This window comes from Amblyomma americanum, chromosome 2 (assembly GCF_052857255.1).
Source record: "Amblyomma americanum isolate KBUSLIRL-KWMA chromosome 2, ASM5285725v1, whole genome shotgun sequence".
NCBI lineage: Eukaryota > Metazoa > Arthropoda > Arachnida > Ixodida > Ixodidae > Amblyomma > Amblyomma americanum.
Genome location: NC_135498.1, coordinates 104,115,245 through 104,140,594, shown reverse-complemented (window position 1 = coordinate 104,140,594; position 25,350 = coordinate 104,115,245). Strand labels below are relative to the sequence as shown.

General features: G+C 45.3%; 1 protein-coding gene across 1 annotated transcript; it reads right to left on the bottom strand.

Annotated features, from left to right (window-relative positions):
* Window positions 1–2,651: 2,651 nt before the first annotated feature.
* Window positions 2,652–23,709, bottom strand: LOC144118903 (uncharacterized). Its single transcript, XM_077651682.1, has 4 exons — window positions 23,569–23,709; window positions 20,832–20,890; window positions 8,666–8,767; window positions 2,652–4,159 (listed from the first exon to the last, which is right to left on the bottom strand). Exons 1-4 carry the CDS (start codon window positions 23,603–23,605, stop codon window positions 2,714–2,716), a joined length of 1,644 nt encoding a protein of 547 aa, XP_077507808.1. The 5' UTR covers window positions 23,606–23,709; the 3' UTR covers window positions 2,652–2,713.
* Between the last annotated feature and the right edge of the window lie 1,641 nt (window positions 23,710–25,350).

Genomic DNA, 25,350 nt, shown 5'->3' with positions numbered 1-25,350 from the left:
GGAGAGCTTGTGGACCGCCATTCGGCGCTCTGCCTCTTTGTTTGAGGATCGTATTAAAAACACCATGTTTCGTCTTCAGATATGATGCTGTCAGCGAATGCGTCATCGTTCTCTGCCTCGGAGAGCAAATCAGCGCTCACTGATGCCCGCGTGTCCTTCTGGTCCTGTGTGTGAGGGAGTTCGGCACTAGTCTGGCATTCAGCTTTCGTTTCCCCAAGTTCTCGCGCACAATTTGGTGGCATGTTGTCTAACTAATGTCGAGAGCGTCTGATAGCATGCGGACAGCAATGGTGCGGTCTTGCTGTATGATTTCCCTGATCCGAGCCACGTTGTTTTCATTCCGTGAGGTTGAAGGGCGCCACCGACGTTCTTCCTGAAATGAACCTCTTGTGGCACTCGAAAACTCGCGCCCGCGATGTCTCGTTGCCGTAAGCGTCACGAAGGAGCGTGTGGCTGTCGCTTGTGCGGCTGTCTTGCCAAGCTTCACACAGAATTTTATGCTTACACGCTGTTCGAGGTGGACGTCCATCTCTCCACATTCATTCACAGTAGAATGCGCGGACGACTAGTGATATACTCGAGGAACCAGAGAAACTGTTCGTATTCTTGGTCTTCTCCTCCATACATCTAGGACTGGCACCCCGTGGCTGACAGCCAACCGTAAATCGGCTCACGCTACTCTAGGTCTGATTCGTCGCATAGCTATGCGCTCTGGTGGCGCACGTGCTCATACAGCCCGCCAGCTTGTGCGCTCTATCCTTCAGCCACGGATAGTATATCAGGCACAATTTCAACGTCTCACCCACAGACAGTGGGACTCCCTTGAAGCTATCAATCGTGAGGCTATGCGCGCCATAACATATCTGCCTCGTTTAACACCCATACCTGTGCTACAGGAGTTCGCCCAACTTAATACACTCAGTGAACTCATCGACCAACGGGTGGCAAATAGAGCTCGAAAACAGTCTCTCAAACTTCATCGTTTAAAGACACTTACACCGTGGTCTTATTGCCAGCTCACTGACAATCGCCCCACTGCTTCCCCGTCGGTATCAGCAGCGTATCTGCCTGAAGGGTGCATATTATACACGGATGCATCACATTCTGAGAGGGAGTTACTGCTGTGTATAGTCTATCTCATCCGCATCTCAACTCTCGCGCGACGTATGCTGCGGATACGTGCACTCCCGTGGCATTGAAACTTCATGCCATTTATAATGCCATTGCTTCCCTTCCGCTCGTTCCAACATTCGATACAGCCCATATTTACACCGACTTTCTCGCCGCCCTTAAACAGCTTAAGGCTTTTCGACGGACATTCCAGATTTCACAATCAATTCATGTGCTTTGCGCAAGGTATGTATGTCCTGTGCGCATACACTGGATTCGCGGCCATGCCCAGGATCCACATAACATTCAAGCGGATGTTATGACTCATCTTCATACATCAGACGATCCGCCACCTTCCCCTCTTCCCCCAGATCCGTTCCTGTCCCATGTTTCCGATTCCGAAGTTCTGCGCCAGCGAACACGCGCTCTAATTCCTCCGTGTTCGCACCCTCTCCCCCGTAGTCTTACTCGGCAGTAGGAGGTATCCGTGCGCCGGATTCGGGCAGGGGCGGCTCTGACAGCATCTGTCCGTCATCGGTGGTGTGCAAAATATGTCAGCAACTGACAGGTGCCCTCACTGTAGCGCTGCACCGGACATTTGTGATGTGCGCACTTGTTGTGGACGTGCCCAGCTACGGCTGCTATAAGAAAACGGCTCCTCAGGGAGGTGGGCCTGCGGTGGAACCGCGAAAGTGCCTACGTGAAGTGGACTAGGAACAACCGTTTCATTAGCAACCTCTGCGACTACCTCAGCGCAAAGGGTCTTCACTTCTTCTTTTAACTTTCTATCCCGTGCATTCCTTCCCCCTTTTTTTCTTTTTCAACTTATGCCTCATGGCACACTTCTAAAGAAAAAAAAAAGACTAGTGATATAGTATTATTCTACATGTAGTGCTATCTAGCGGCTGTCACAGCAATTAACATAAATAGGTCATGTTAGCCCGAAAAAACCGTGCTACAAATACGCAACAACATTTGTTTTGGGGAATCATTTCTGGAGAATAAAATAAATCAGTCTGGAAACTTTGCGGTCAAAGGTTGTAGTATTTGATACGGGTGAGAAAAACCGTGGTTGAAAATGGCGGCTTTACCGTTATCCAAGGCAAGTATTCTGTTCAGTCTAAATCATTGTTTTTAGCGCTTCTTGGAGGGCTGTGGTTCTTGCAATATACCGTCGATCTTATAGGATTTTTACTCCAGCACATATCTCACTGTCTATGGCAGTTATGCCCTTTTTAATTAGTTTGCGCCATATTACGTGAAGTCAAGAAATAAATTTCCGTTTATTGCGAACATATTTTGGTAATAGAAGGTTACGATGAGACATGAAGAAGATGCTAGAACAGGTCACGAAGGAAAACTTCGCAACTATACTGTTTGAGTTTAATTACCGTCATTTCTACACTTGTATCCGTGACAGTGTTGCTGGCAACTGCAGTACCAGGAAATCGTAGAGCACTGCTTGTAATTTGCGTTGCGGCGCTCGTGTTTAGAAATCGTGTCATGAGGGGAGTGTGAACAGCGGTAAATTGTTCGGTTGGTAGCTTTGTTAAGAACAAACATAGGCTTTATTTTTGCGCTGTTTTTACTGCGAGTAGATAGCTCAAACCGTGTAGCTGCGCCGAAATCTCGAAAAAATATTTCTCGTCGCTGACGTTGCCCCAGTTCTGGCAGAAGACGTAAGGCTGCCAAAAAAGGATCTTCTCTTCGGAGGCTCGTATGAAGATGAGCCTGTCTCTCTCCCGTTTCGTCCTTCAGGTGGCTCACTGGTGTCGGAATTTCTTGGACGGTGGCGTGACTCGGAGTCCACGCTTGCGCCTGTTTCTTGTGACATTGTTCCGGAATCCACAGGTTTTGAATTTCCCCGGAACAACGACGCTCCTGCAGAAGGAGATGTTGGAGGTTCTGATGGTGTTTCATTTGTAGAAGTGGAGTTGTGAGTGGGTACAGGCGTATGTACAGAGCTAGAGCTCGATTCGGATCCGCCCGCATTTGATCTAGGGCTTTCTGTGTCACCGCTGCCTGTTCCGCCATTCAAGGACACTGAAGGAGAGCGCCGCCCAGAGGGACTACCTCTACTTGTTTCTGCTCCCTGAGACTGCCGGTTCTCGTTCGAACCGCTTCTGAATGAATCGGCGCCTGACGCTGTGCTACCGGCAACCCCGGCTTCATCTATCGCGTCACCGGCCGCAGTATTGGAGCGAAATGAAGAATTACCATCAGCTTTACTATTCTGGGAAGAACCAACAGTTGAGGCTCCTGCATTACCATTTCCTTGCGTTCCGCTTTCTCGTGCGGGTGACCTCGAATTTTGTGCAGCGCTGTCGGAACTTAACGTCTCGCCTCTGTTATCTTGAGAGCGGCGTCGCATTTTGTTTAGTGTGCTTCCGAACACGTCAAATAGCCTTCGCCTCGGCATCCCTCCGGAAGGGGATGATCTTCGGGGCGTCCCAAAAACTGCGCCTTCGCTGATTTCGCTGTCTTTCGTTGAAGGTGGCACTGTTGGTGGGTAGTCTAGGGCTACTGCCCTGTCGCTGTTGGTGGCTGAATTTTCGTTCGGTTGCTGCTCTGGGCTGTTCGACGTGGGAGGTGCCACTACTGGTGGGGAGTCAAAGGCTTCTGCTCTGCCACTGCTGGTGGACGGATTCTCATTCGGTATCTGGTCGGGGTTGTCCGAGGCGGAGCCAATGCCAGGAGATTCGCTCTTTCTGTCTCCCGGGAGCTTGCCCGAGAGCAGTTTCTTAAACGCAGAGCTCACTTTTCCAGCCAAAACACCCGCCGCTGCGCTCGCGATGGGGTTACTAGCTGTCTCGAATGTTCCTTCCGCGGTCGGCCCTGAGCCGCCGCCAATGATGGAGGTGGCCGTGGTCACGATGGGCCCGAACGGGGTACCCGGTTCAGGTGCCTTCTTCCTGAAGGAGCCCGAAGTGAACTTGTCGATGGCTAAGATGACTTTGCCGAAGGTTCCCTTGGGCTTAATCTCCTCTTCGGTTCCGAAGGGAATACAACCCCCGTTTTTGCACACTCCACGTCGGCGCAGCAGGAGTGTCTGCAACGGAAAAAAGGTACTAGTGTGTGAACGTTGAACATTTCGAATGTGAATCGAATAAAAAATTGTATCTAATATGAAATTACATGTAGAATATATTTTAAGTATAAAAACAGAAAGAGATAAATAGGCAATGTTGTCTAGCTTATTTTTTGAAACAGCATGTGGTCTTTGCTGTCGGAAATAAACAAAAGCAGAGTTGACAAAAATTTCATGCAAATAAATACGTACTGCTTGATTAGACTGCATAAGAGTATGGAAGCTATATTGTGGTCATGTCAAGTGATAAAATAAAATTCATGCATTGAGATATGGCGACACGACAACTAAAATAAAATAATATGGTGACCAAAAGTCGCCGCTTTGGCTCAGTGGTTATGGCGCCCGGCTGCTGACCCGAAAGACGCAGGTTCGATCTAGACCGTGGCGATCGAATTTCGATGGAGCCGAAATGCCACACTCCTTTCACTGTGCGATGTTAGTGCACGTTAAAGAACTACAAGTGCTCGAAGTTTCCGGACGCCTTTACACTGCTTCCCTGAAACGTCAGATAATTTGCCTAAATATCGTGGTTTTTGCCACTGCAGGATTTACGAAAATCGGCGGTGTCCGACCGGTGCCCATTATTCGTAAATTTTGAAATATTCATTTCCCGAATCGAATATGAACGAAATCCCTAACAGATTAGTTTCGAATTCAAAGTTTAGAATAATTGCACACCCCTAGGAAAAAGTTGTACAGGCGTGCAGACTCGAAGTAATTTTTATTAGTCAGAATTACAGAATGTTCTCTAAAAGTGCAATGTGCAGCAAAAGTGCTGAGCCGCTGCCCCTACATTTCACAAATGTAGAAAACAGGTCAAGTGAGCAAAATATTATTGCTGTGTAATTATGATCGGCAAATTAGACTGCTTTCTAGACGTCTAAAAACGATAAAACGTTGCATGCATGCACCGACATTATTAATAAATAACTGTAAAAGTCAAACTCAATCCATTACCAAACGCCCGCAATAATTTTAGATTGTTTAGCAGGAATATTCAGTGCTTTATTGGTCCTAGAATACGCCTTTTGAATCTCTGGTACCGGACGCGTCAGCATTTCTTTGAGAAATATTTTGCAAAATGCGGCTGCTGTAATACTGCGAGGATATCGTATTCTTCTGGGAAGACAGACAGAGAAACTATTACCTTTCATCTCTATTGCACTATGCACATAACGAATAGCAGGGTTAATGACTAAGTATCTACGCGTTCTGAAGCACACAGCACTGCTAGATGCAGTTAAAGTTTCAGCAATATACTGCATGCAGTGGGCACTGATCCTACTAACTTGATTCACAGTGTTGGATTTCAAAGACAGTGTCGGATGAAGATGTAAATTCCACAAAAATGTATAATATTGTCCTTCACGCGTCGCCGCAACCCACTTCATTTCCCATACGTCATAGCTAACGTCCCTGTACACCCGGTTCTATCATACAAGTACTTAGGCATTACCTTGTGTAGCGACTTGTCCTGGAGCACACACGCTACGAACATCATTTCATCCGCTAATAAAACACTTGGATTTTTAAGCCGTCATCTCCGCCAAGCCCTTAGGCATGTGAAGCTATTAGCGTACAAATAAATCCCTTGTCAGACCAAAATTAGAATATGCCTCACCCATTTGTAACCCGCACCAAGCTTACCTTATAAATGCACTCGAATCAGTCCAAAACAGAGCAGCCAGATTCATTCATTCATCATATTCTTACAACATTAGTGTGTCAGCGTTGAAAGCTGAATCTGACCTAATGCCGTTATTATCTCGTCACCGCATTGCCGGCCTTTGCTTGTTTCATAAATTTTTCCATAGTTCACTCGGCCGCGCACCCTATATCGTCCTTCCAGCCCGCATATCTCATCGCACTCGTCATCTTTTTCAAGTTTCCCGACCTCGTGCCCGAACTACTACATTTGCCGCATCATTTTTTTTCCCGTACTGTAGCAGACTGGAACGACCTACCCAATGACATCGCAGCCATCACATGCTCATCCAAGTTTGCCAATAATGTTACCAATTATGTTTCGTTGTGTTAGCACTTGCTTACCAAAATATATGTACCCACCCCTTTTGTAATACCCCCGTGGGTCTTTAAGGTAATAAAATGAAATTAAATGAACTGCTGATTGCAACGCAGAATTTACTTCGTCTGCTCGGGCGGTTGCTTCGTAGGAACTAGCAGACGTAGCTGACTTCTGTCGATGCGGCCTGAGGCCGATTTGTGATGTGTTAAATTAGCAAAAAATCAACCTTTATTAAGTTTAGCTATATCGTAGTAGCGCCCTGTACACGTGCTCCGTGAAGGGAGCTGCAAAAACAGTTTTGCAATAGCGACAGGGGCCCCGGAACAGGGGGGGGCAATGGGGGCGGTTGCCCCCCCCCAGCATTTTTCCAGAGGGGTCATTCAGTTCTTTGTGGGCGTGAATCAGCCCCTTAGACAGTTTATTTCGGAAGCCTTTTCGTTGTCTTCGTGACTGCTATAGTGTCTTCACCCCAACGCGACAGTTTACATCGACCTTTGAACATTTAAAAATTAAAATTAATAAAAAATAAAATTTATTATGTAAACGAGCATCAAAATAAATAAATAACAAAATAAGCTCAAAGTCATGCCCCCCCCCCCCTCCCCCCACTCTAAAAAAGTTCCGGAGTCCCTGATTATAGCGATGTACATTGCTCGCTATTGTCTTTGTAAGAGGAGGACCGTTCGATTCGTAGCAGATGTTACACTTCAGCCGCAGTTCGTCGCGGCCCTTGTATATCGTGGTTGCGCTCACCGTCGCTACCTAAGACTGTGCACTTGAGGGAAATAGAGCTTGCTTCTACCTCCCGCAATACACAGCGGGGGCTAGCCTGTAAGCCATGCATTTGCTTGCACGAAGGCCAATATACATGACAGTTAAAGCGCCGGCTGAATACAGTTTTCACGGAGGTGTAGGTTTGCTAGTCTGGCCGCTGACTACCTGACTTCAGGCGGTGCTTCCTTTATGATTCACCGGTTTAATAAGACATTTGCACTCTCTCTTGTTCACTGTGTAATAACGCCAATTTGCAGTTCTCCGCATACTCTTTGACCTCTTTCTTCTTTCACTCCCTCTTTTATCCCTTCCCTTACGGCGCGGTTCAGGTGTCCGCCGATATGTGAGACAGATAGTGTGCCTTTTCCTTTCCCCCAAAACCAAACCAACCGCATACTCATTCTCACATGTTGCTGGCTGCGTAGCGGATGTTACTGCTGGTGTCACCTAGTCAGGCACCAAATTCATAATGTACGTTGGACGTGTCAGTTGGTTGTGGCTGTCTTGCAGCAATCACAGGGGACAGTGATAACCTGGGGTGCGTAATCAAGTGACCGGTAAATCACGCGCCATTCTAATGCGGTAACATTTTCATGAGTTCAGCTCGTGATTTTCTGACGAAAGCTGGAGTTTATAGTTCAGTGTCAGCGTGTCAGCGAGCTGTAAGGGAGTATTAAGCAAAGCCGAAAGTTGGGCGAGTTGGATAAAGTTCATGATGAAAACATAGCGCAATAGGAACACCAGGGACGGCAAGGGAACGGCGCAGACAAGCACAAACTTGAACATGGGGTTTATTGCTGAAACATGCAATTTATGCAGGCCATTTTGAATAAAAACATAAAAAAGGAGCCCCCTCTCCCATAAGTCTAAGTCAAAAGAAAAAAAAAAGGAATTGTAAGCAGCACGCGCCACTCATCTCTAGGGAAGAACCAATTCAGCAAAAAGATCCGTTAGCCCTCAGGTAGCATGGCCGCCGGTGAGATTGATTTATTAGTCTGCGTATTGTATTGGCATTCTTTTCGATAACGGTTCTTTCTCTAAATTCTTGCTTCCTTAGCGATGAGTGGAACGTGGTGCTTACTATTGCTTTCTCCCTTTGACTTGGCCTTCCAAGGAGTGCGAAGGGGGGGGGGGGGCTGCTTGTGTTATGTTTTTTTCAATATGACCTGTATAAATTGCGCGTTTCAGCAATAAAACCCAGTTGCGAGTTAGCGCTTGTCTGCGTCGTTCCCTTTCCGTCCCTCGTGTTCCTGTTGCGCTATTTTTCCGTCATAACGGAGTATGGTTTGGTGCTCCGGGACTTTGCTGTTACTACACATTTTAAGATAGCCATTATAATATGACCGGTGAATAGAAAATATGGCTTTAAAATAGGAATTAAAATATGAATGAAATAAAAATATCAGGAATAGAAAATAGGACTTGGCGGCTTGTTTGTGCTCGTGGTCTCCTGCTTCTGCAGTTGTTTACATTTTTCTATTTATGGTTTTATGCTTGTTTAGGTGTTGAAATAGCCTTCTTTATGTCGGAAAGTAGACATGTTTAAAACAACCAACGAAGATTTTTTTCAGTCTTTGATTTGAACAAATACATTTAAAGCGCTAGTAGCGTTGTGGATGACCAGCATGAATAATCCAAGCAGTGGCCGTGCATCAGCACCTTACCGAACAGAGGACTCCATCCTTCTCGGTGCCCAGTATGATGGAGGGCAGCTCAAAGAAATTGATCTTGATGCAGAGGTACCGGCATGGGATCACCTTCCCGCTCTGGAAGAGAATGGAAACGACGTGATTATTTTGCTACTCTCTCGCCTGACTACAAATTATCTTATGTGCTATCTCAGGCTTCCGTCTGCCGGAAGAGCAACTGTTGTAGAATGAAAAAAAGCAAACGATAATAGCATAAGACATTAGCAGCCATAATGCACTATTATCCGCAGCTGAACAATTTTTTTAAAGTCTGGTATGAGTGTTGCACAACAGGTATTGTTATGAGAGAAAGCGGACTGCCTGGTGTTGCAGTTACGACCATGAGTTGAGATCTTGTTGGACGAAAGCTTTCGAAATTTCAGATTTTTGCAGGGAACGTGCCCTAAGAGCACACAAATGTTAAACTCTCCATGATTCAATGCGATATAAATGGTATTTTATGCTGCAAACTGAAATTACTCGGCGTAGCCTTTAATAGAATTTTTTTCGGTATTTACTCTAAAATAACATTTACATTCAATGAAAGCGCCAAGCACACAGCAGCATCATGGCATAGTCATATCACGAAGAAAGTATTCCTTCATTACTCTTAAAACTGGATTCCAAGGAGTCACCTGGTACTGATAACATACCTAACGAAGTTTTTAAGCGTTGCTGCAAATGGGTTCCTATATTTTAGAGATAATATTTATATCATCATTACGTGACAGCACTGTACCGAGTGACTGACTGTTAGCAAGAATGGTGCTTACTTTTAAATCTGGGGATAAATTGGACGTTTCATGTTACCGTCCTATATCTATCACATGTTCTGTATGCAAAATGTTAGAGCATATAATATCCAAATACCTTGTAGAATACATTGAAAATAATCACCTTTTTTATAGTAAACAAGCATGGCTTCCGCAGCCATCTCTCGACAATAACACAGCTCCTTGAAATTACTCATGCATTTGCTACAGCCATAAACTCAAAATGACCAATTCATGTCATTGCGATAGATCTCTCCAAAGCATTCGCCAGAGTGTGTCATGGCAAACGTTTACACAAATTGCATGAGACGGGCATCCATGTACAAATAATTAATTGGATTCAGGCTTACTTAAATAGCAGAGAACAATTTGTACAAATAGATGAAGAACGCTCATCGAATTCACCAATATCCTCTGGTGTTCCGCAAGGGCCCGTTCTTGGTCCTATATTGTTTTTATTATATATTAATAATGTTGCGAAAGAGACACCCTCTCGTCGAAGCGCGTTTGTTTGCTGATGACATTCTGCTTTTTTGTCGTATAAAATGCCTGCAAGATCAAGTTCTCTTGAATAACTCTTTGAAGTTTGTGCATGACTAGTGTGTAAAGTGTGACATGGAAATTAATTAAGAAAAGTCAAACTTCTATGATTGTGTCGAACAAGAAGAAGCCACCAGTGTTCCCGTGCTTAATTAATCACAGAGAACTAAAGCGTTCAAGTAAATTAAAATATTTAGGTATCACAATTAGCCTTGAATAAAATGGAGTGATAATGTACAAAACATTTGTGGAGAAGCTCAACGAGAGCTTGGATTCCTAAGACGGAAGCTATATGATGCACCATCGGATGTCAAACTACAAGCGTGTAAATCAATAGTAAGATGAATTCTGGATTACGCAAGCATAATTTGGGATCCGAATCAGCAATATCTTGTAAACAAAGTTGAACGTGTTCAGAGATTGGCAGTAAGGTTTATATTTTCGTCTTACCAAAGAACGCAGTCCGTATCAGAAATTATTTTGCGAGAACAGTCACCAACATTGGCTATTCGCAGAAAAATTGCTAGGCTAAAGTTTTTTATCAGCGTTATCACAGTATTTTCAGTCTGGATTCCAGCTTGTACTTGCGGCACATGGCAGGCTGTCCTCGCGTACTAACCATCCTTTTGCAGTTGTGCCATACACGCCGAGAATTAATGTCTACAAATTTTCATTTCTGCCTAAAACAGTTATAGAATGGAAGAACCTTGACCGAGGCGTATTGGATGAAATTTATTTTCCTGAAACCTTTGTAAAAAAGCGGGAACGGTCTTGTATTGATTGATTACACCATTCCTACCCTGTAATAGCGCGCAATGGCTAATAGTATTTGGAAATAAATAAATAAACAAATAAATAAATAAATAAAATGACTAATTCTGCTATTTTTACAGAGTCGTGACGCCTCTACATTATAACTGTACACTGTTTTCAGGACGTCGATTGCATTTCTTCTAATTTCTGTAAGATATGAACATTATGCTAACAATTCTATTTGTTTTAGGGCTTTTGTATACGCTGTTGCGCGCGAAACAAGCGAACGGGCACCCTTATACGTTCCGAAGACACACCGGCTATAATGGGAAACCCGGAAGGTGTCGATGTTACAAAAATTGACCGAAGATTACTCTATTTCCTAGCGCAAAATTTGAGAGGCACTTGATTATGAGATATATTGAGGCAGAAAACTTGGACGACGCTTAAGCAGCCCTTAAGAGTACCGTGCGAAACATTGCTGCTTTGTCCCACAAGGGCTCTAGCTATCGCATTGAACGAACGCTCCTGAGTGGTGCAGAGCGGCACGGTGCAATAACTGCCCGGTTGTGCCGTCCTCTACGAACAGCTCCTTTTCAAAATCTTTACAAATACAATGCTGTGCCCGGCAGTATTGAAGCACTTCAATTAAAAATTTGTTGGTGGCTGCACCCTGTGCGGAGCGAGGTTCTCGGACTTTTTCCATATGGTCTGGGCCTGCCCTGCCAATCCCCATCCTTCCCAATCCTTCATCTCCCACCCTTCTAGGGAGGCCTGAGAGGCGGTGCTGCTCAGCTTCCATGACCTACAGACCCAACGGACCTTGGTCGCCAGGGTGCGAGTAGCGCTAGATGCTATTGGAGCTCCGGAATATGAGCTCGACCTAGATTTTTGAGGACCTGGGTTAATAAGCCCTGGGTCCAAACACCTCCTTCAACATAGTCAATAAATGTTTACCACTACGACCACCCACTATTGCGGCTCCCTGCCAGAACGCGATGCAACATGCTTGTCTCAGTGCTTCACAGAGGAACGCTGACGCCACAAAAGACGCGTCTTAGTCTGAAGCGCACTACGAGACACGTGGCCCGAACATTCACAGTTGCGCGTGCCCATTCCCGTGGTAAACGGCATGGACTCCACAAATGGCCCCCGTATATGGGCGCCATAGACGCCTCATTGACGGCTCAACTGCCGATTCACGAAGGGATCATGTTGCGACTAGCATATTTGTGGTAGATACTACGCTGATTCGAATATAATCAGCCGTGCACCAGTGGGACAGTTAACAGTCCCACAATCTTTGCCAATCAATCACCTCTCTTCGGCATGCAGTGCGTTGTTTTTCATAGACCCTCCAATGTGTTCCGCCAGAAACACAGGGATTAAGGTGGTATCTACCAGCTACTTTACCCACCACAGTCGCTTTTGCGCAAGTGGTTGTCTGAGCAAGACCCCTCTAGCCTGCCCCCGCCATACCCTCTTCCTTCGCTTCACACCTTACGCTCCCACCTTCCTATCGTCCACAGCTAACCCCTCCTCCGCCTTTTCAATTTCGCCCTCCCTTCGCTATCGCTCTAGACCTACTTTCATCCTTCGCCATGCTCTTCGGTTTGCTATAGCTCTGTCTGTTGAAGAACTCTAAATGCCCAAATTTAACTGCGTGCTTTTTTTTAGATCATGCGTTAGAGAATAATACATGGATCACAGTGTGGTATTCTCCTACCACCGGTATATCTTTTATAATTAAATTTCTTCTTTCATGCTGTTTTGATGTCATCAACTGAACGATGACTGTTTAGTGTAGCTGGACTGTACATCACGTGAGGAAAAGAAAAAATGCATTATAAAGGCTGATACGTGGTTTTAATTCACTGAATCTCTTAAACAGGTACCCGCCGCGGTGGCTCAGTGGTTAGGACGCTCGGCTACTGATCTGGAGTTCCCGGGTTCGAACCTGACCGCGGCGGCTGCGTTTTTATGGAGGCAAAACGCTAAGGCGCGCGTGTGCTGTGCAATATCAGTGCACGTTAAAGATCCCCAGGTGGTCGAAATTATTCCGCAGCCCTCCACTACGGCACCTCCTTCTTCCTTTTTTCTTTCACTCCCTCCTTTATCCCTTCCCTTACGGCGCGGTTCAGGTGTCCAACGATATATGAGACAGATACTGCGCCACTTCGTTTACCCCAAAAAACCAATTATTATTGTCACTTCAACCGGCAGGCTTCAAGAGGTAGAATTACAATAAAGTGCGTATAAAAAGTCGTACCGGCTAAGGCACATATTCCCCCTCAGTGGGCCACGCCTTCATGTCTCAGCGGCCCAGAACACTATATCAACCTTTCCCACTGTCTCTTTGAATGCCCATGAGCCACATATTCATCACATTGTCCCTACCCACCCCTTCTTCGTGGAGTTCTTGGTCCCCCTAAGACCAGCTGCGAGACCAGCTTTTCCCTCCGTTCGACAACCCCCCTACCAACTTAGCGGCTGACATGCAAGTTGTTAAAAATGGGTTTTATTGGAAGACTTGACTTATGTGGATTATGCCAGTTGGAAAGCAGGCCTTCTCGTTGAAAGAGAGGATGATTGTATATCATTCACTGTCAGGTCTTCAGCCTGGGGGAATGCACGCAGTTCAAGAGTGTCAGCTTTTATGTTTTTTTTTTCACTGGTATGGATGAATGGATCGAAGGTAGGAGCGTCCCCTTTGAAACGGGGTGATGGCAGTTGCCACCATGCTGAGATTTTTTTACTTTATTTTGTTTAACTGTGTTTTAAGTTATTAAATTTCGCCATTTCTTTAAATACGTCTTCCTAAATTTTTTAACCTAATGTCACCCCTCTGCATTTGAGCCGCCAATCTTCCAATCGCTTTTTGCTAATTTCCACCGCAGGTTTATTTACATGGCTATTGTTATCTCTAAATCCTAGGGCCTCAGGAAGAGTAACTGTGCCTGCATTCGCATCGAGATGGATAGCATCACATTTTAGTATGAGGTGTTCTATTGTTTCTACAGGGTTACCACACAATAAAACGCTTCCTTCTTGATCTGCCTTTTCCAGTATCGATATTGTTCGACACTATGCTTCTTTTCCATTGAATATATCCAATTTTTACCTTCCACGTTTTTAACCTGTCGTTTAATGCTCTTTCTTTCTCCTTCCTCGTCTCTGGCAAACTTACTGGCCAGCTTTCTAGTTCGTTTCCGCCACTGTGTGTCAACACTCTTTCTGTACAGGTATTTAAATACCTTAGGTGTCCACCTGTTATTGTCCAATTTCCTCAGGCGTTCTTTGTATAGTAATTTACTCTGAGTTTCCCGTGCTTTGAACGTTGCCCAGCCCATATCCCCCCTGTACTGCCTCGTTTGTGGTTTTCCCGTGGGCACCTAGTGCTAATCTTCCAACAGCTTTCTGATTTACTTCTAATCCCGACTGAACTTCTGCCCTTAAGCGTAGAACCACATTCCCGAAAGTAAGCCCCGGTACCATTATTCCTTTCCAAATATCTCTCAGTACTTCATACCTGTTGTACGCCCACAATGCATATGTTTCATTATTCCGGCACCTCTTCGCCCTTTTGCTAAGAGAGACTGTTCGTGCTTTTCCGTGTACATCTGCCCTTCGTTTACCCATACCCCGAGATATTTGTATTCGGCCACACGGGTTATTTTATTGCCTTGTATTGTAGGCTCCTGGTCAGTTATATCGTTGAAAACCATCACACTCGACTTAGTTGCGGTAAGACTGAAACATAAACTGTCTCCTTCGTCTCCACAGCAGTTTGCAAAGCAGTTCCCAAAGTTTCCAAATCTTCATGGCAATCGGCTAACAGTGCAATATCGTCCGCATACATTAAACCCGGTAGTCGTTGCTCAACAACCTTTTCGCCTATTGTGTATGACAGATCATAACCTAGATTGCTTCCTTGTAGCCTTCTTTCCTTACTTATATAAACCATGAACAGCAGCGGTGATAGAGGACAACCTTGCCTTAATCCTTTGTGTACCTCGACAGTTGTACTCTTAATTCCTTCCCACGATATTTCAACTTTTATTTTCTCGATATATTTCCTGTAGAAAATTAATTACCTCAAGACTGACACCTTCACCTTTTAATATGTTCCACAGGAGTTCCCTGTTCACGTTGTCGTATGCACCGCTTATGTCCAGGAAGGCTAAATACAGAGGTCTGTTTTCCGCCCTAGCTATTTCTATGCACTGGGTAAGCACGAACAGGCTATCATCTAAGCGCCTACCACTTCTAAACCAGTTCTTAAGTTCTGCGAGTATTCTATTACCTTCTACCGATGACTGCATTTTTATTTTCACCGCCTCCATCGCCAGCGTGTGTATAACTGATGTTATCGTAATCGGTCGGAAGGATTTGATGTACGTCTTATCGCCTTCCTCTTTATAAATCAAATCCATTTTGCCCTGTTTCCGGCTATGCGGAATTTGTTTATTTGTTGTGACTGCCTCCAATGCTTTTATCACGCTTCCTTGCCTCTTCGGCCAAGTTCATTAATTAATTTTTATTGGAATTTAGTCTATCCCTGCGGACGCGCATTTCGGAATATTTGCTTCCACCCTTTTCCAGTTAATATTGGTCAGTTCTAAGCTGTTTTCTATTGTGCTATCCTGTGTCGCTCCTTCATCTGGGGCGATTACCCAATCGTCTTTCCTAAATTGCTCAGCTGTAACTCACGCAATGTAGTTTAGAGCGTCGTCTCCTTGTAAACAGTTTCCCTCGGGACCGTGAATCTGTTCCTGCTTTCTGTGATTCGCTTTACCCAGCCAGCTTATATGGTTCCAGAATTTTCTCGCCCCCCCCCCCCCTTTAGTTGCATTGCGAACTTCAGCCAGCCAGCGATCAGAGGACTGCTTCATTTTAGCCTGGACGAGGACTTGCACTTGTTGTTTCTTTTGTCGATAAGATTACAATTTTTGGCCTATTTCCTCTTCCGATAACTGCGCCCTCTTTAATTCTCTGTGTTTACGTGATGTCAACAGTCGTTGTTCGATGGCTCCCTATTTTCCTTATTCCACCAACTTCTTGGCTTCCACTTTCACCTCCAGCGGTTTACTCCTTTTACTTCTTTTATGTTTGTACAAATGAGTACTTCTAACTGATCATAATCCCATTTTTACATGGGATGTTTCTCTACTGCTTCCTCTATGCCTGCCGCTATTTGCGCTATCTGTTCGTCATTTATTTTGCGCACTCTTTCTGATTTCCCTGCATTTCTACCGCCTTACATGTTTATGCACCTGATCCTGGTGTTAAACTTCTTTTTTGTAGTTTTCTTCCTGGGCCTCCTATTGGCCATTTTGTTGGGGTCAGTCACCATTGCTACACTTTCTACTTTGCTTCTACTTACCCCTACGACGTGAGCAACAGTGGAACCCATAAAAAAGCTACTGGCCGGCCTGCCAGGCGCCAGCTGAACGCGGCTTCTAGCCATCCAATAAAATGGAGGCCATCTCGTGTAAAGCCTCTTCCAAAGAATGCTCTATTCACTTCCCTGTTTACGTCTGCCACTGCAAAGCCTTTCTCCTGGCTTAACTTCATTAGCTCTCGATTAACAGCCACAACGTTCTTGGCAACTTCTCCGTTCCGTCCTTGCACCTCTGGCACTGTGCACACCACGATCTGCACTTGCTGTGCTATCGCCCTAAAATCGTCAGCTCCCTCCGCTAATCTTTCCACTACTTTTGCGGCTTCACCATTCAAAACATCATTTAGCCCCGTCACTTCCACTACCAAATTGCGCTCTGCAACAATCTTAGAAAGTTCGTTTTTTTGTCTCTCTCAGTACTGCGTCCATTGTCCTGCCTAGCGATGTTCTGACTGCTACCCGCTTATCACCCTCTACACGCTCCATTATAGTTCGTTTGCACCTACTCATATTTGAGACACCACCGATAAGCACTAGGGTGTTCCCTTCTTCCCTGCTTATTTTCGGATTATGCTACCGTTTATCTGTTACTGTGACATAATTCCTGGGAGTTAGCTTGTTTCCCTTCTCTCCATCGCCTCCAGACTTCCTAGCTGCCACGTGTGCGTAGCTGTTCCTGTCTGAACCTTTCTGACCTACTTCCTTAACGCTGTCCATGCCAGTGCAGGCCCCATACACGTGGCCGGCGCTGGAATACCCGCCAATGTGGCTTTGCTTGGCGGTGTCAGCAATTTTTGCGTCCAAAAATTGACTAAGCTGTTCTTGAAGTTTCCGCTTCTCTGCCCTCTCTACCTGTAGCTCTTTTTCTAGACCATCCATGCGTAACGCTAGGCTGGTGTTCGCTTCGTCAGCACTGTCGAGGCGTGCACTTAATACGCAGCATTTGCACATAAAATTCACGCCTTCGGCCTCCTCTACAGATTCGAACCGCGTTTCCTTCAAATTCACCGACGCCTCACACTCCTTGCATTTAACCTTCAGCCTCTTGACCATCTTAGCCGCACTGTATTATTACTACCACAAAATGCTAGAAAAGAACAAAAAACCACTTGCAACCACGTGATCAAACAAAATTCTGCCAACCGCAAAAGCTGATAACCTTGAAAAGAAATACTAACTACCTGTCTAAACTAGTTACTCATATATGAGCCCTGCACATCTATAGCTGCCGTCCGGAAAAGACCCGGCCGTTAGGTCGCTGACCTGCTCTTTCGCGAGCACTTCACCTATGTAGCCTAGATCTAAAACTAGTCTATATCTAAACTCTCAAAATATTAAAAGAAAGAATTCATATATTAGTCGTAGTCACGGCACTCTCGCAGTCGTCCGTCCGTCCGGCCCTGGTCACCACGTGTAATTCGAAGAGCACCGAAACAAGCGTCCGCACCGCTCGGCTGTGAACTGTCAGCACTCAATTGTGTCGCCACGCTGTGTTTACTGCGAGCAACATCAGAGCGTGGTTCGAGGACGCTAAGTACGTGGGGCTGGACTAACGCCTCTGTTTGTGGGTCTTGCCAAAGGACGAATAACGGCAATGCGATCAGTATTGAGCATGCTCCTGGCTCGTTTCCCTTGCTTCTTATCTAGTGGCAGAGGTTGATAGGGATTATAGTAAGCGTGGAGGGTATTACTTTTTTTGTAGGTTTTTAGTGGGGGAACGGTTGATGACAACAAGCTTTTAATCACGTATGTGTTGCACCATTATGCTCCTGGAATAAAAACTTGTATGCATCGCGGTGGTGGCCTCGCATGCGGTAGGTGCGGTAGGTGCGAGCTTCGCATGCGGTAGGTGCGAGGCTCGGTTCACAGTGTCCACGGGTATCCACCGGTTACACAAAGTGTACAAGCTTTTTTTTGGCCAGGTTTTCACCTTTTCTGGGGTGAAATATTTGGGAAATGGGCCTTTGACCCCACCTTCTGTAGACGAATATACCGTGTACCATGGCATTCTTTCGCCAATGCTGCCCATGCGCCATATAGATTCGTCAGCATCGTCATAAAATATAGTCTTGAACAAATCAATCAGTAGTATTGGCGAAGACTAATAAGGTGTAGTGCAAGGAGTGTGGTGGGGATTTTTAATTTGAGGAAATCAAAATAGAAAACATTGGTTGTAGAAAACAGGTCTGTCTGTATGCACACTGCGAGATGGCGGAAAGCTGAAAAACGAGGATCGGTCAAGGGTAACAAGTTGTGGACCATATTTAACATTTGCAGAAAAAAGTTTCCAAATGAGAAAAAATGTGAGAGCTGCTGTACAAGACAGTCTAAGTGCAGCGTAGAGAAATCTGGCAATGGTCAACATTAATGCCAAAAATACTGACACACCAGAGGAGAAAGGCGAAACCTCCGGTGGTGTGACGAAGAAAGAGGAAGGGCGCAGATCAGCGGGTAGTGTCGAGTTAGAATCACAGAAAAGACAGATTGTCCTGGCGTCACACTACCAGATATTGTGTTCCATTAATGACATTTCATTTATGCAGCCTGCTTCTGACTCGTTACTTCATCCTTGGCTTTTCTGTGATTCTAACTCGACACTACCCGCTTCTTCTTCTTCGTCCTCCTAAGACGTAGAAGAAGAAGAAGCGGGTAGTGTCAAGTTAGAATCACAGAAAACACAACGATGAAGTAGCGAGGCAGAAGCAGGCTGGCGAAATGAATTGTCATTAATGAAACACCTTATGTGGCGGTGTGACGCCAGGACAATATTGTCATCTTTAACGACGAGAGCTTTCCTGGTATGACCACAGAAGTTGGCGGGGGGGGGGGGGGTTGCGAACTGCCTGGCCCATTAAATAGGGCGGTTTAGAGCTGGGATTTGATACAGGGTTTGCGATGGGAGAACTGGTTGGAAAGTAGGGGCCGTCCTGGATTGTAGGGTGTTGCCTAAAGTATTTGCAGGTGGGGTGGACGGTGTCGTTCTGCATGAAGTGCATGTAGTGGTTTGGTGAGGAGATAGCGTGCCTAGGAATCTCTCCAGTGTGAGCTATTTTGGTGTGAGAAGGAAGAATCGGATGTAGGTAAGGAACAGCAGGTAAGGAGACGTCGCTCTCTGAAGGTGGGTTGCTCTGGTTCCCAAGGGGGTTTTGGTTTGATTGAAGGTCGTATTTGTTGGGTCACGAGGTCAGGAGGGGGATGTATGTGGTAAAGGGTCACAGGGAAAGGCGTGGTGCTCAGCAGGGCGTTTCTACAATGTCATTACCTCGTTTGTGGCGCCAACGACAGAGAACACATGAAGAGCCATTGAATGTCATTGGAGCTTGGAGCACTTGTTCAGTGTAGACAGACAATACCTCTAAAGGCGCTTCGTGGGTGTCTCATTTCCTGGCTATAACTCTGGGCAGCAGGTGGGTGCTTGGCCGCCGATTTCAAACTTGACGACATTATTAGTGCACTACTCTTCGACAGTGGCTACAGCGATTAACTAGTCCTTGTACGCCTGAATGCGAATGTATTTCAGTTACTAGGATTACCCGTGGCTGCTAGATGGCCTGGAATATCGGTCGTAACGTTGCCGACTCCAAATTACAAGGGAAGCGGTTTAAACAAAATCTTGCGGTGTGAATTGTGAAAACGCCAATGCAGCTTTAATGTCAAGCGGCTGCACGACTGACGTCGTCTGCGCAATTACGAGGAGATTGATACATACACCGGAGAATAGAGTGTTTTTTGTTGGAAATAGAGCGCGTAATGACCTGGGTCTATAACGTTGATTTTAAGATCAAAATCATGAAAATTGAAGGTTGTGCCTGTTCATGCTTCCTTGAGGCATTTAATATCCTGCTAAATATGACAGAGAATAAATGTTACGCTGTGATATGCTGTAAACTACAGTTTCGAAGCTCCTCCAAGATAGGAACTATCTGTAATACATGACTGCGAAAAGCTCTTTTGCTTCTTACGTTGACCATCTTTTTGCCAATAAGCAGCCATGCAGCCCAAAATTAATCAATAAGCAATCCTAATTGCGCATTGCGTGGTTTTCATTTTTTGATGCAAAATATTGCAGCAGTAGGTCTCGCACAAAAACAGTGACACCACGCACATGCTAACGGCACGGTTAATATATAATACAGCGGTGCATGTAGATGAATAATGCTTACACATGTAGCTAAGCACAACTCGAAAGAGTATTGTGTCAACTATGGCTGCTGGAAGTGTAAGTGTATAATTTGCCCTTTATGTGAAAGTACGCAGTTATCTTTTTTGCTTGTGCTCCATGATAACTGTATTAGGCCCGCTTGATTATCAGAAGATTCATGCTGTCTGAAAGACAGGAACATTCACGTTCGTACCCAGTAATTTTTCCCCTTTCTTCCAAGTATTGAAGCAGCTAGGGGAGGAACACCCAACGTAGCTGATTTGGGAAGGTGTGCGTTGAAAACAGGCATGAACAGACGTGTATGCATATACGGGCAAATAATCATGTTTTGACAAATAAACGCACCAACCTTTATATTCTAATGTGCGGCATTACGTCTGAAGACTACAAATTGATCAAAATAACTGTTATTACTTATATACAAAGCCTGGTTACATTTCTCAAAGAAACATTTCTGCAGGAAATGAATTTCGCAGGGGTGTGAGGTGGCAAATAAATTTTCTTAGTGCTTACGATGACGTCAGGGGCTAGACGCGGGCAGAGAGCTTGAAGAAGGGGTAGCAAAACCAAAGCTGAAAGGTAAAGGAAAAAGTAAGGTGTTATGAAACATCATAAAAATGCATATCAAGAAAAATTGAAAAACAAGGAACTTTTCCTTTTTCAGGACTGGTGCCCAGAAAGGTCAGAAATAAGAATACGCAAATGACAGAAAGCTTTATTACAACTTTTCCAACTTATGAACACTACTATTCGTCGTTTCTAGGAGCTTCGCATAATTGTCAGCGTTACATGCGCAACAACAGGCCGTATATTTGTTGTTGTTGTTGTCTACGTGACATGGCACATACCTACGACGGGGGATTGGCCAGGGTCAGTGGGGAGACCCCGTAAAATAGGGTAAACTGGTGCCAAGCTAATGATTGTGGCTTGGGTGAAATATCTCTTCAATTTTCTCTTGTCACTCTTTTCTAATCTGGTCCCTCGTGTATCTGCCGCCGGCGCCGGTTATGGTATTAAAGGCGCAGATGACCGAATCAGAGAACGATGAAAGAGAACAGTTTAAAGTGGAATAGCTACAATATATGTGCCGCATTAGTGTTTTATAGGAAAATAATGGACGCAGGAACTGTCTCACATCTCTGTGGGCACCAGAACCGCGCCGTAAGGGAAGGAGAAGGTGGGAGTGAAAAAAGGAAGAGAGAAAGAGGTGCCGTAGTGGAGGACATAAGACCACCAGGTATTATTTACGGATGAAAAAAAACAAAGGTACGTAACGATACTAGAGGGAAATGACTGGAAGCGTCACAACGGGCTCAAGATCCCAAAGAGCAAGGTGATGCTGCGCCACAATTTGTAGGGAGTAGTGCAGCTGGGCATTCAAACTAAAATGCTGAATCCTGGGCTGCGCTGTAAGGAAGAATTCGCTATGACTGTTCGACTTCGTCGGGTAAAGGATGGCAGTAACAGCTGCGCCCAGAACTCATGATGACAATGACTTCATGGCTCTATGTGTCAAGCCTGCTTATAGGGACAATGAGGACGGGTTAAAATTGGCGTGTATCAGTAGACTACCGCTATCCAACTATATAGAGAATACCTTCACTGAAAACGGAGCTTCTCTAAGACTGAAAATGTAAAAAAAATGAAATAGATATTTCCCCACCGCATGCTGCTCTGGCGAGCGAACTGCGGTTCGCAAAAACAGTTTCTTGAGAGTGGATCCCTGAGTCGGAGACTGCACCGCCATTTACTTCTAAACGAGGATCAAGAAGTCCTTTTTCGTTTTTGATGTCACGAGTTTGAATTGAGTGGCAGGAAGGCTGTTGAATGTGTCAGCATAACCAGAAAGGATCAAGGAGCTGATTTTTAATAAGAGTCGATGGAGTTATCATATTGCCCTGTAATCCACTTGGCTATCTATATAGTGTACATTCACGTGATTACATCTTCTACAGTGCCTAAAACTACAAGCGCGATGGAACCGGTGCCACCAAAAGTCAAGGACAGAATAGGGCCTTTCATGCCAACAACTAGGAGCACAATTACAAACAGTGCTTTGAGCCACTGCAGTGGCGGGTGAATTAGCACTGGTCATTGAACGCAGCAGACGGCAGTTCGAATCCACTTTCTCTAATTCACCTTCACCTCAACTGGTTTACTTTGAGGATTAATTGCGCGCAAAGTTTCACAATCTTTCCTGGGTTTGAAACATTGCAGAGGAGGCTCTTAATACTTATAAGCATCAAACGCTGTTAAGAAATACGTGAAGCTAGGTGTTTCGGCTGTTTAAACAAGCTGTGGTGTATCCTGGGTACATATAGGGCCAGGGAGAGAAGAGGAGCACATCTGCAGTACATTAGTGAAAGGCAGATTAATCAACTTCATTCCGTGAATGTGGCAGAAAAAGTGGCGTGTTGATGCCCTAATGTTTCACGAGAAAACGAAAGAGAAAAACAAGGATATGACATACTTTCATCTTTTTTTGATGAGAGTGTCTCGAGAGTTAAAAAAAACAAACAATGGAAAATATCGCATGGCACTACAGCTTGAGTGGCGAGAGGAACGAACATGGCTGGAAGAAAAGGGTGCCGAAAATAATCATTCATAGCATATCATTGTGAATTCAAATAAAAGATACTGCATTGCAAGGTTTATGTAATCTAGTTGGTTGCACTATTTAGTTATGAGTTCTAATGGTGGAACATCTGTGGGATTATGAGGCGACCACTATGAAAGCCGAATAACCAGGAGGAGTGAGCTTTTTTAAAGTAGAAAATTGTTTAATCAGGCTCAAAATTTTATTATTCTTGTTCAATCGTGTGCAGTCTTGAACAACACACATTGTGACCTTCTCTGCTGTGAGCAGTGGTAAAGTTACCGCTGGAAACTAGCGGTTTTGCCAGATACTTGATGAAAACATCCCACCCAATTTATTAAGTGCAGCAGAGAATTGAACTCCAGCAAAGAGAACAAATCACAAATTACGCAGTGCTCTTTCTTGACGTTGGCTATGAAGCGACTTGCTTTCCATAGGCTACCAATGCTTATCACCTGATAGCCACACGCAATTTTTAAAGAAAGTATCATGCCGTGGGCGAGGAATTAAAATAACACAGAAATAATCAGTGGGTGTTGTGACGGCGGACAGGAATAAACATAAAAAGCCCCCCGAGGCTAGAAGACCATTGTTGGCAAGCACCAGAAGACGCTGTCTGAAAACTCGCTCATAAGAAGTGCTGACCACTGTTACCTGCTAATGTCGATGCATTTCTTGCCCAAGGCTTCATGGTGTTTCAGTTTTTGTCCGCTTTGCCGATGCCGCCGAGGCTACGGTCCAAGCTCATGGCAGCTGTTTGCGTCTCAACAGCCAGCCATGATGTCAGCCATTCGGGCTGCGATATAGATAGCTTTCTACACGCGGACGGCAAAACCGAGCGCGTCATTTCTGGATTGATGAACCATTGTCATAGGCCGAGACAGGGCCGAGGTAACATACTGTTCTTTCGTCATGAGCACAGTTGCATCTTTTTCTTGTGTGTGGGTCGGGTAGAAAGGCAACTGGACGAACTAGGGCCTGCACAGGTAGCAATGCAGATTCTTCGCGCATTCGCCGGTGTTTGCGCAGATGATACTCTGCTGGGCAGCTTGCATATCGTCTCAGCCCTTCAAGCGGTGGTGGCAAAACGTATTTGATGCAATGGAATGGGTTTTATGGAACAGTGGAGGGTTTTACCACTTCCTTGCTTGAGTGAAGCAAGGCTGAATGGTGGGCCAGTTGGTCCACAGAACGTCGAAGCGCTGCTGGCTAAGGGTCCCAAGTACAGTTTGGTCCAGCCTTGTCCTGTGTAGGTTCTCCTCTTGTCCATCGTCTTTTTTCGGCTGGTAAAGTTTATTCTTGCTTGAGTGGTACTCCTTATTCCGGGACACCATTGGTCGAATCCGTCGCCTGCGCTCTTTGGACCAGAGCCCTTTGGGACTCCAGGACCGAGCAGTCGGACAGGGTTGCCTCCCAGCCCTCTCTCGTTGGTTGATTTATTCCCAGTATAGCTGGATTTTTCTGGCAGGCCAATACCACATGATATACGTCTGCCCACGTGTCACAAAATTTGTAGTGCCCCGAAAAAGTAGCGTCAATGTGTTTTTGAATTCACGGGGCTTAGGCGTACGTGTCCCTGTTTGCAGCCTTTTGAGGTGTCGTTGTTCAGTTCTATCCGGGCCCCTGGCGGGCTGTGGGAACGTCTGCCTACTAAGGCGCAGATATCTTATGATGTCCACGAAAATAGTAAGCGGATGCGATACAGGAGGCCCGACGTCCTTCTAGCGGCGAAAAAAAAGGATGAACTTACCGCTAAACCTAAGGCCTGGTATACTTCTAAGGTGATATTACAATTATGGTTTGTGCATCAGCTGTTCAATTAGCTTTGTTTTCGTGGCTGTAGCATCCATGATATTTTGTGGGATTAGTTTTCACTTTCTTTCTTCATGTGGCGGCTATGCAAGCGGTGAGGGCGGACAACAAGAATTCTCGGCTAAAGCGGCATGCAGTGAACATATTTCTCACATTGATAGCTGTTAAACCTGTTTATTTCTGCTATGAAATGAAAGCTGTTTGTGGGAAAGCCCGCGTTGACGTTAGTACGGTTAAGAGTTAGGCGAGTACGGTACAAGCTGGCAGCCCGGTCACGTTTGGTTTTAAAGGCAAGCACTACTGTGGACGCCTTTTTTCTGCCTGTATCCAGATATGGGGGCCCAAGGTGATCACTGATTCGAGGCAATTGGCGCATTAAATGGAGGGTTATCGCGGACGTCGTAGGTATGTAGCTGGCAAGAGCGATTCACATGAGCAGCGATGAATTTTTGAGCAAGAAAATATGCTGCAGGCAGCTTCCTGTCAGCTGACAAACGATACGAAGAAAGCCTATAGATTCTCCTTTGCCAACGAGATTTGTCTTGCAACGGTACAACGCGGAAGGAGATGCATTTATCCATCCTATCCTTATAATAAAGGAGTCACAGGTTTTTTTTTATTCAG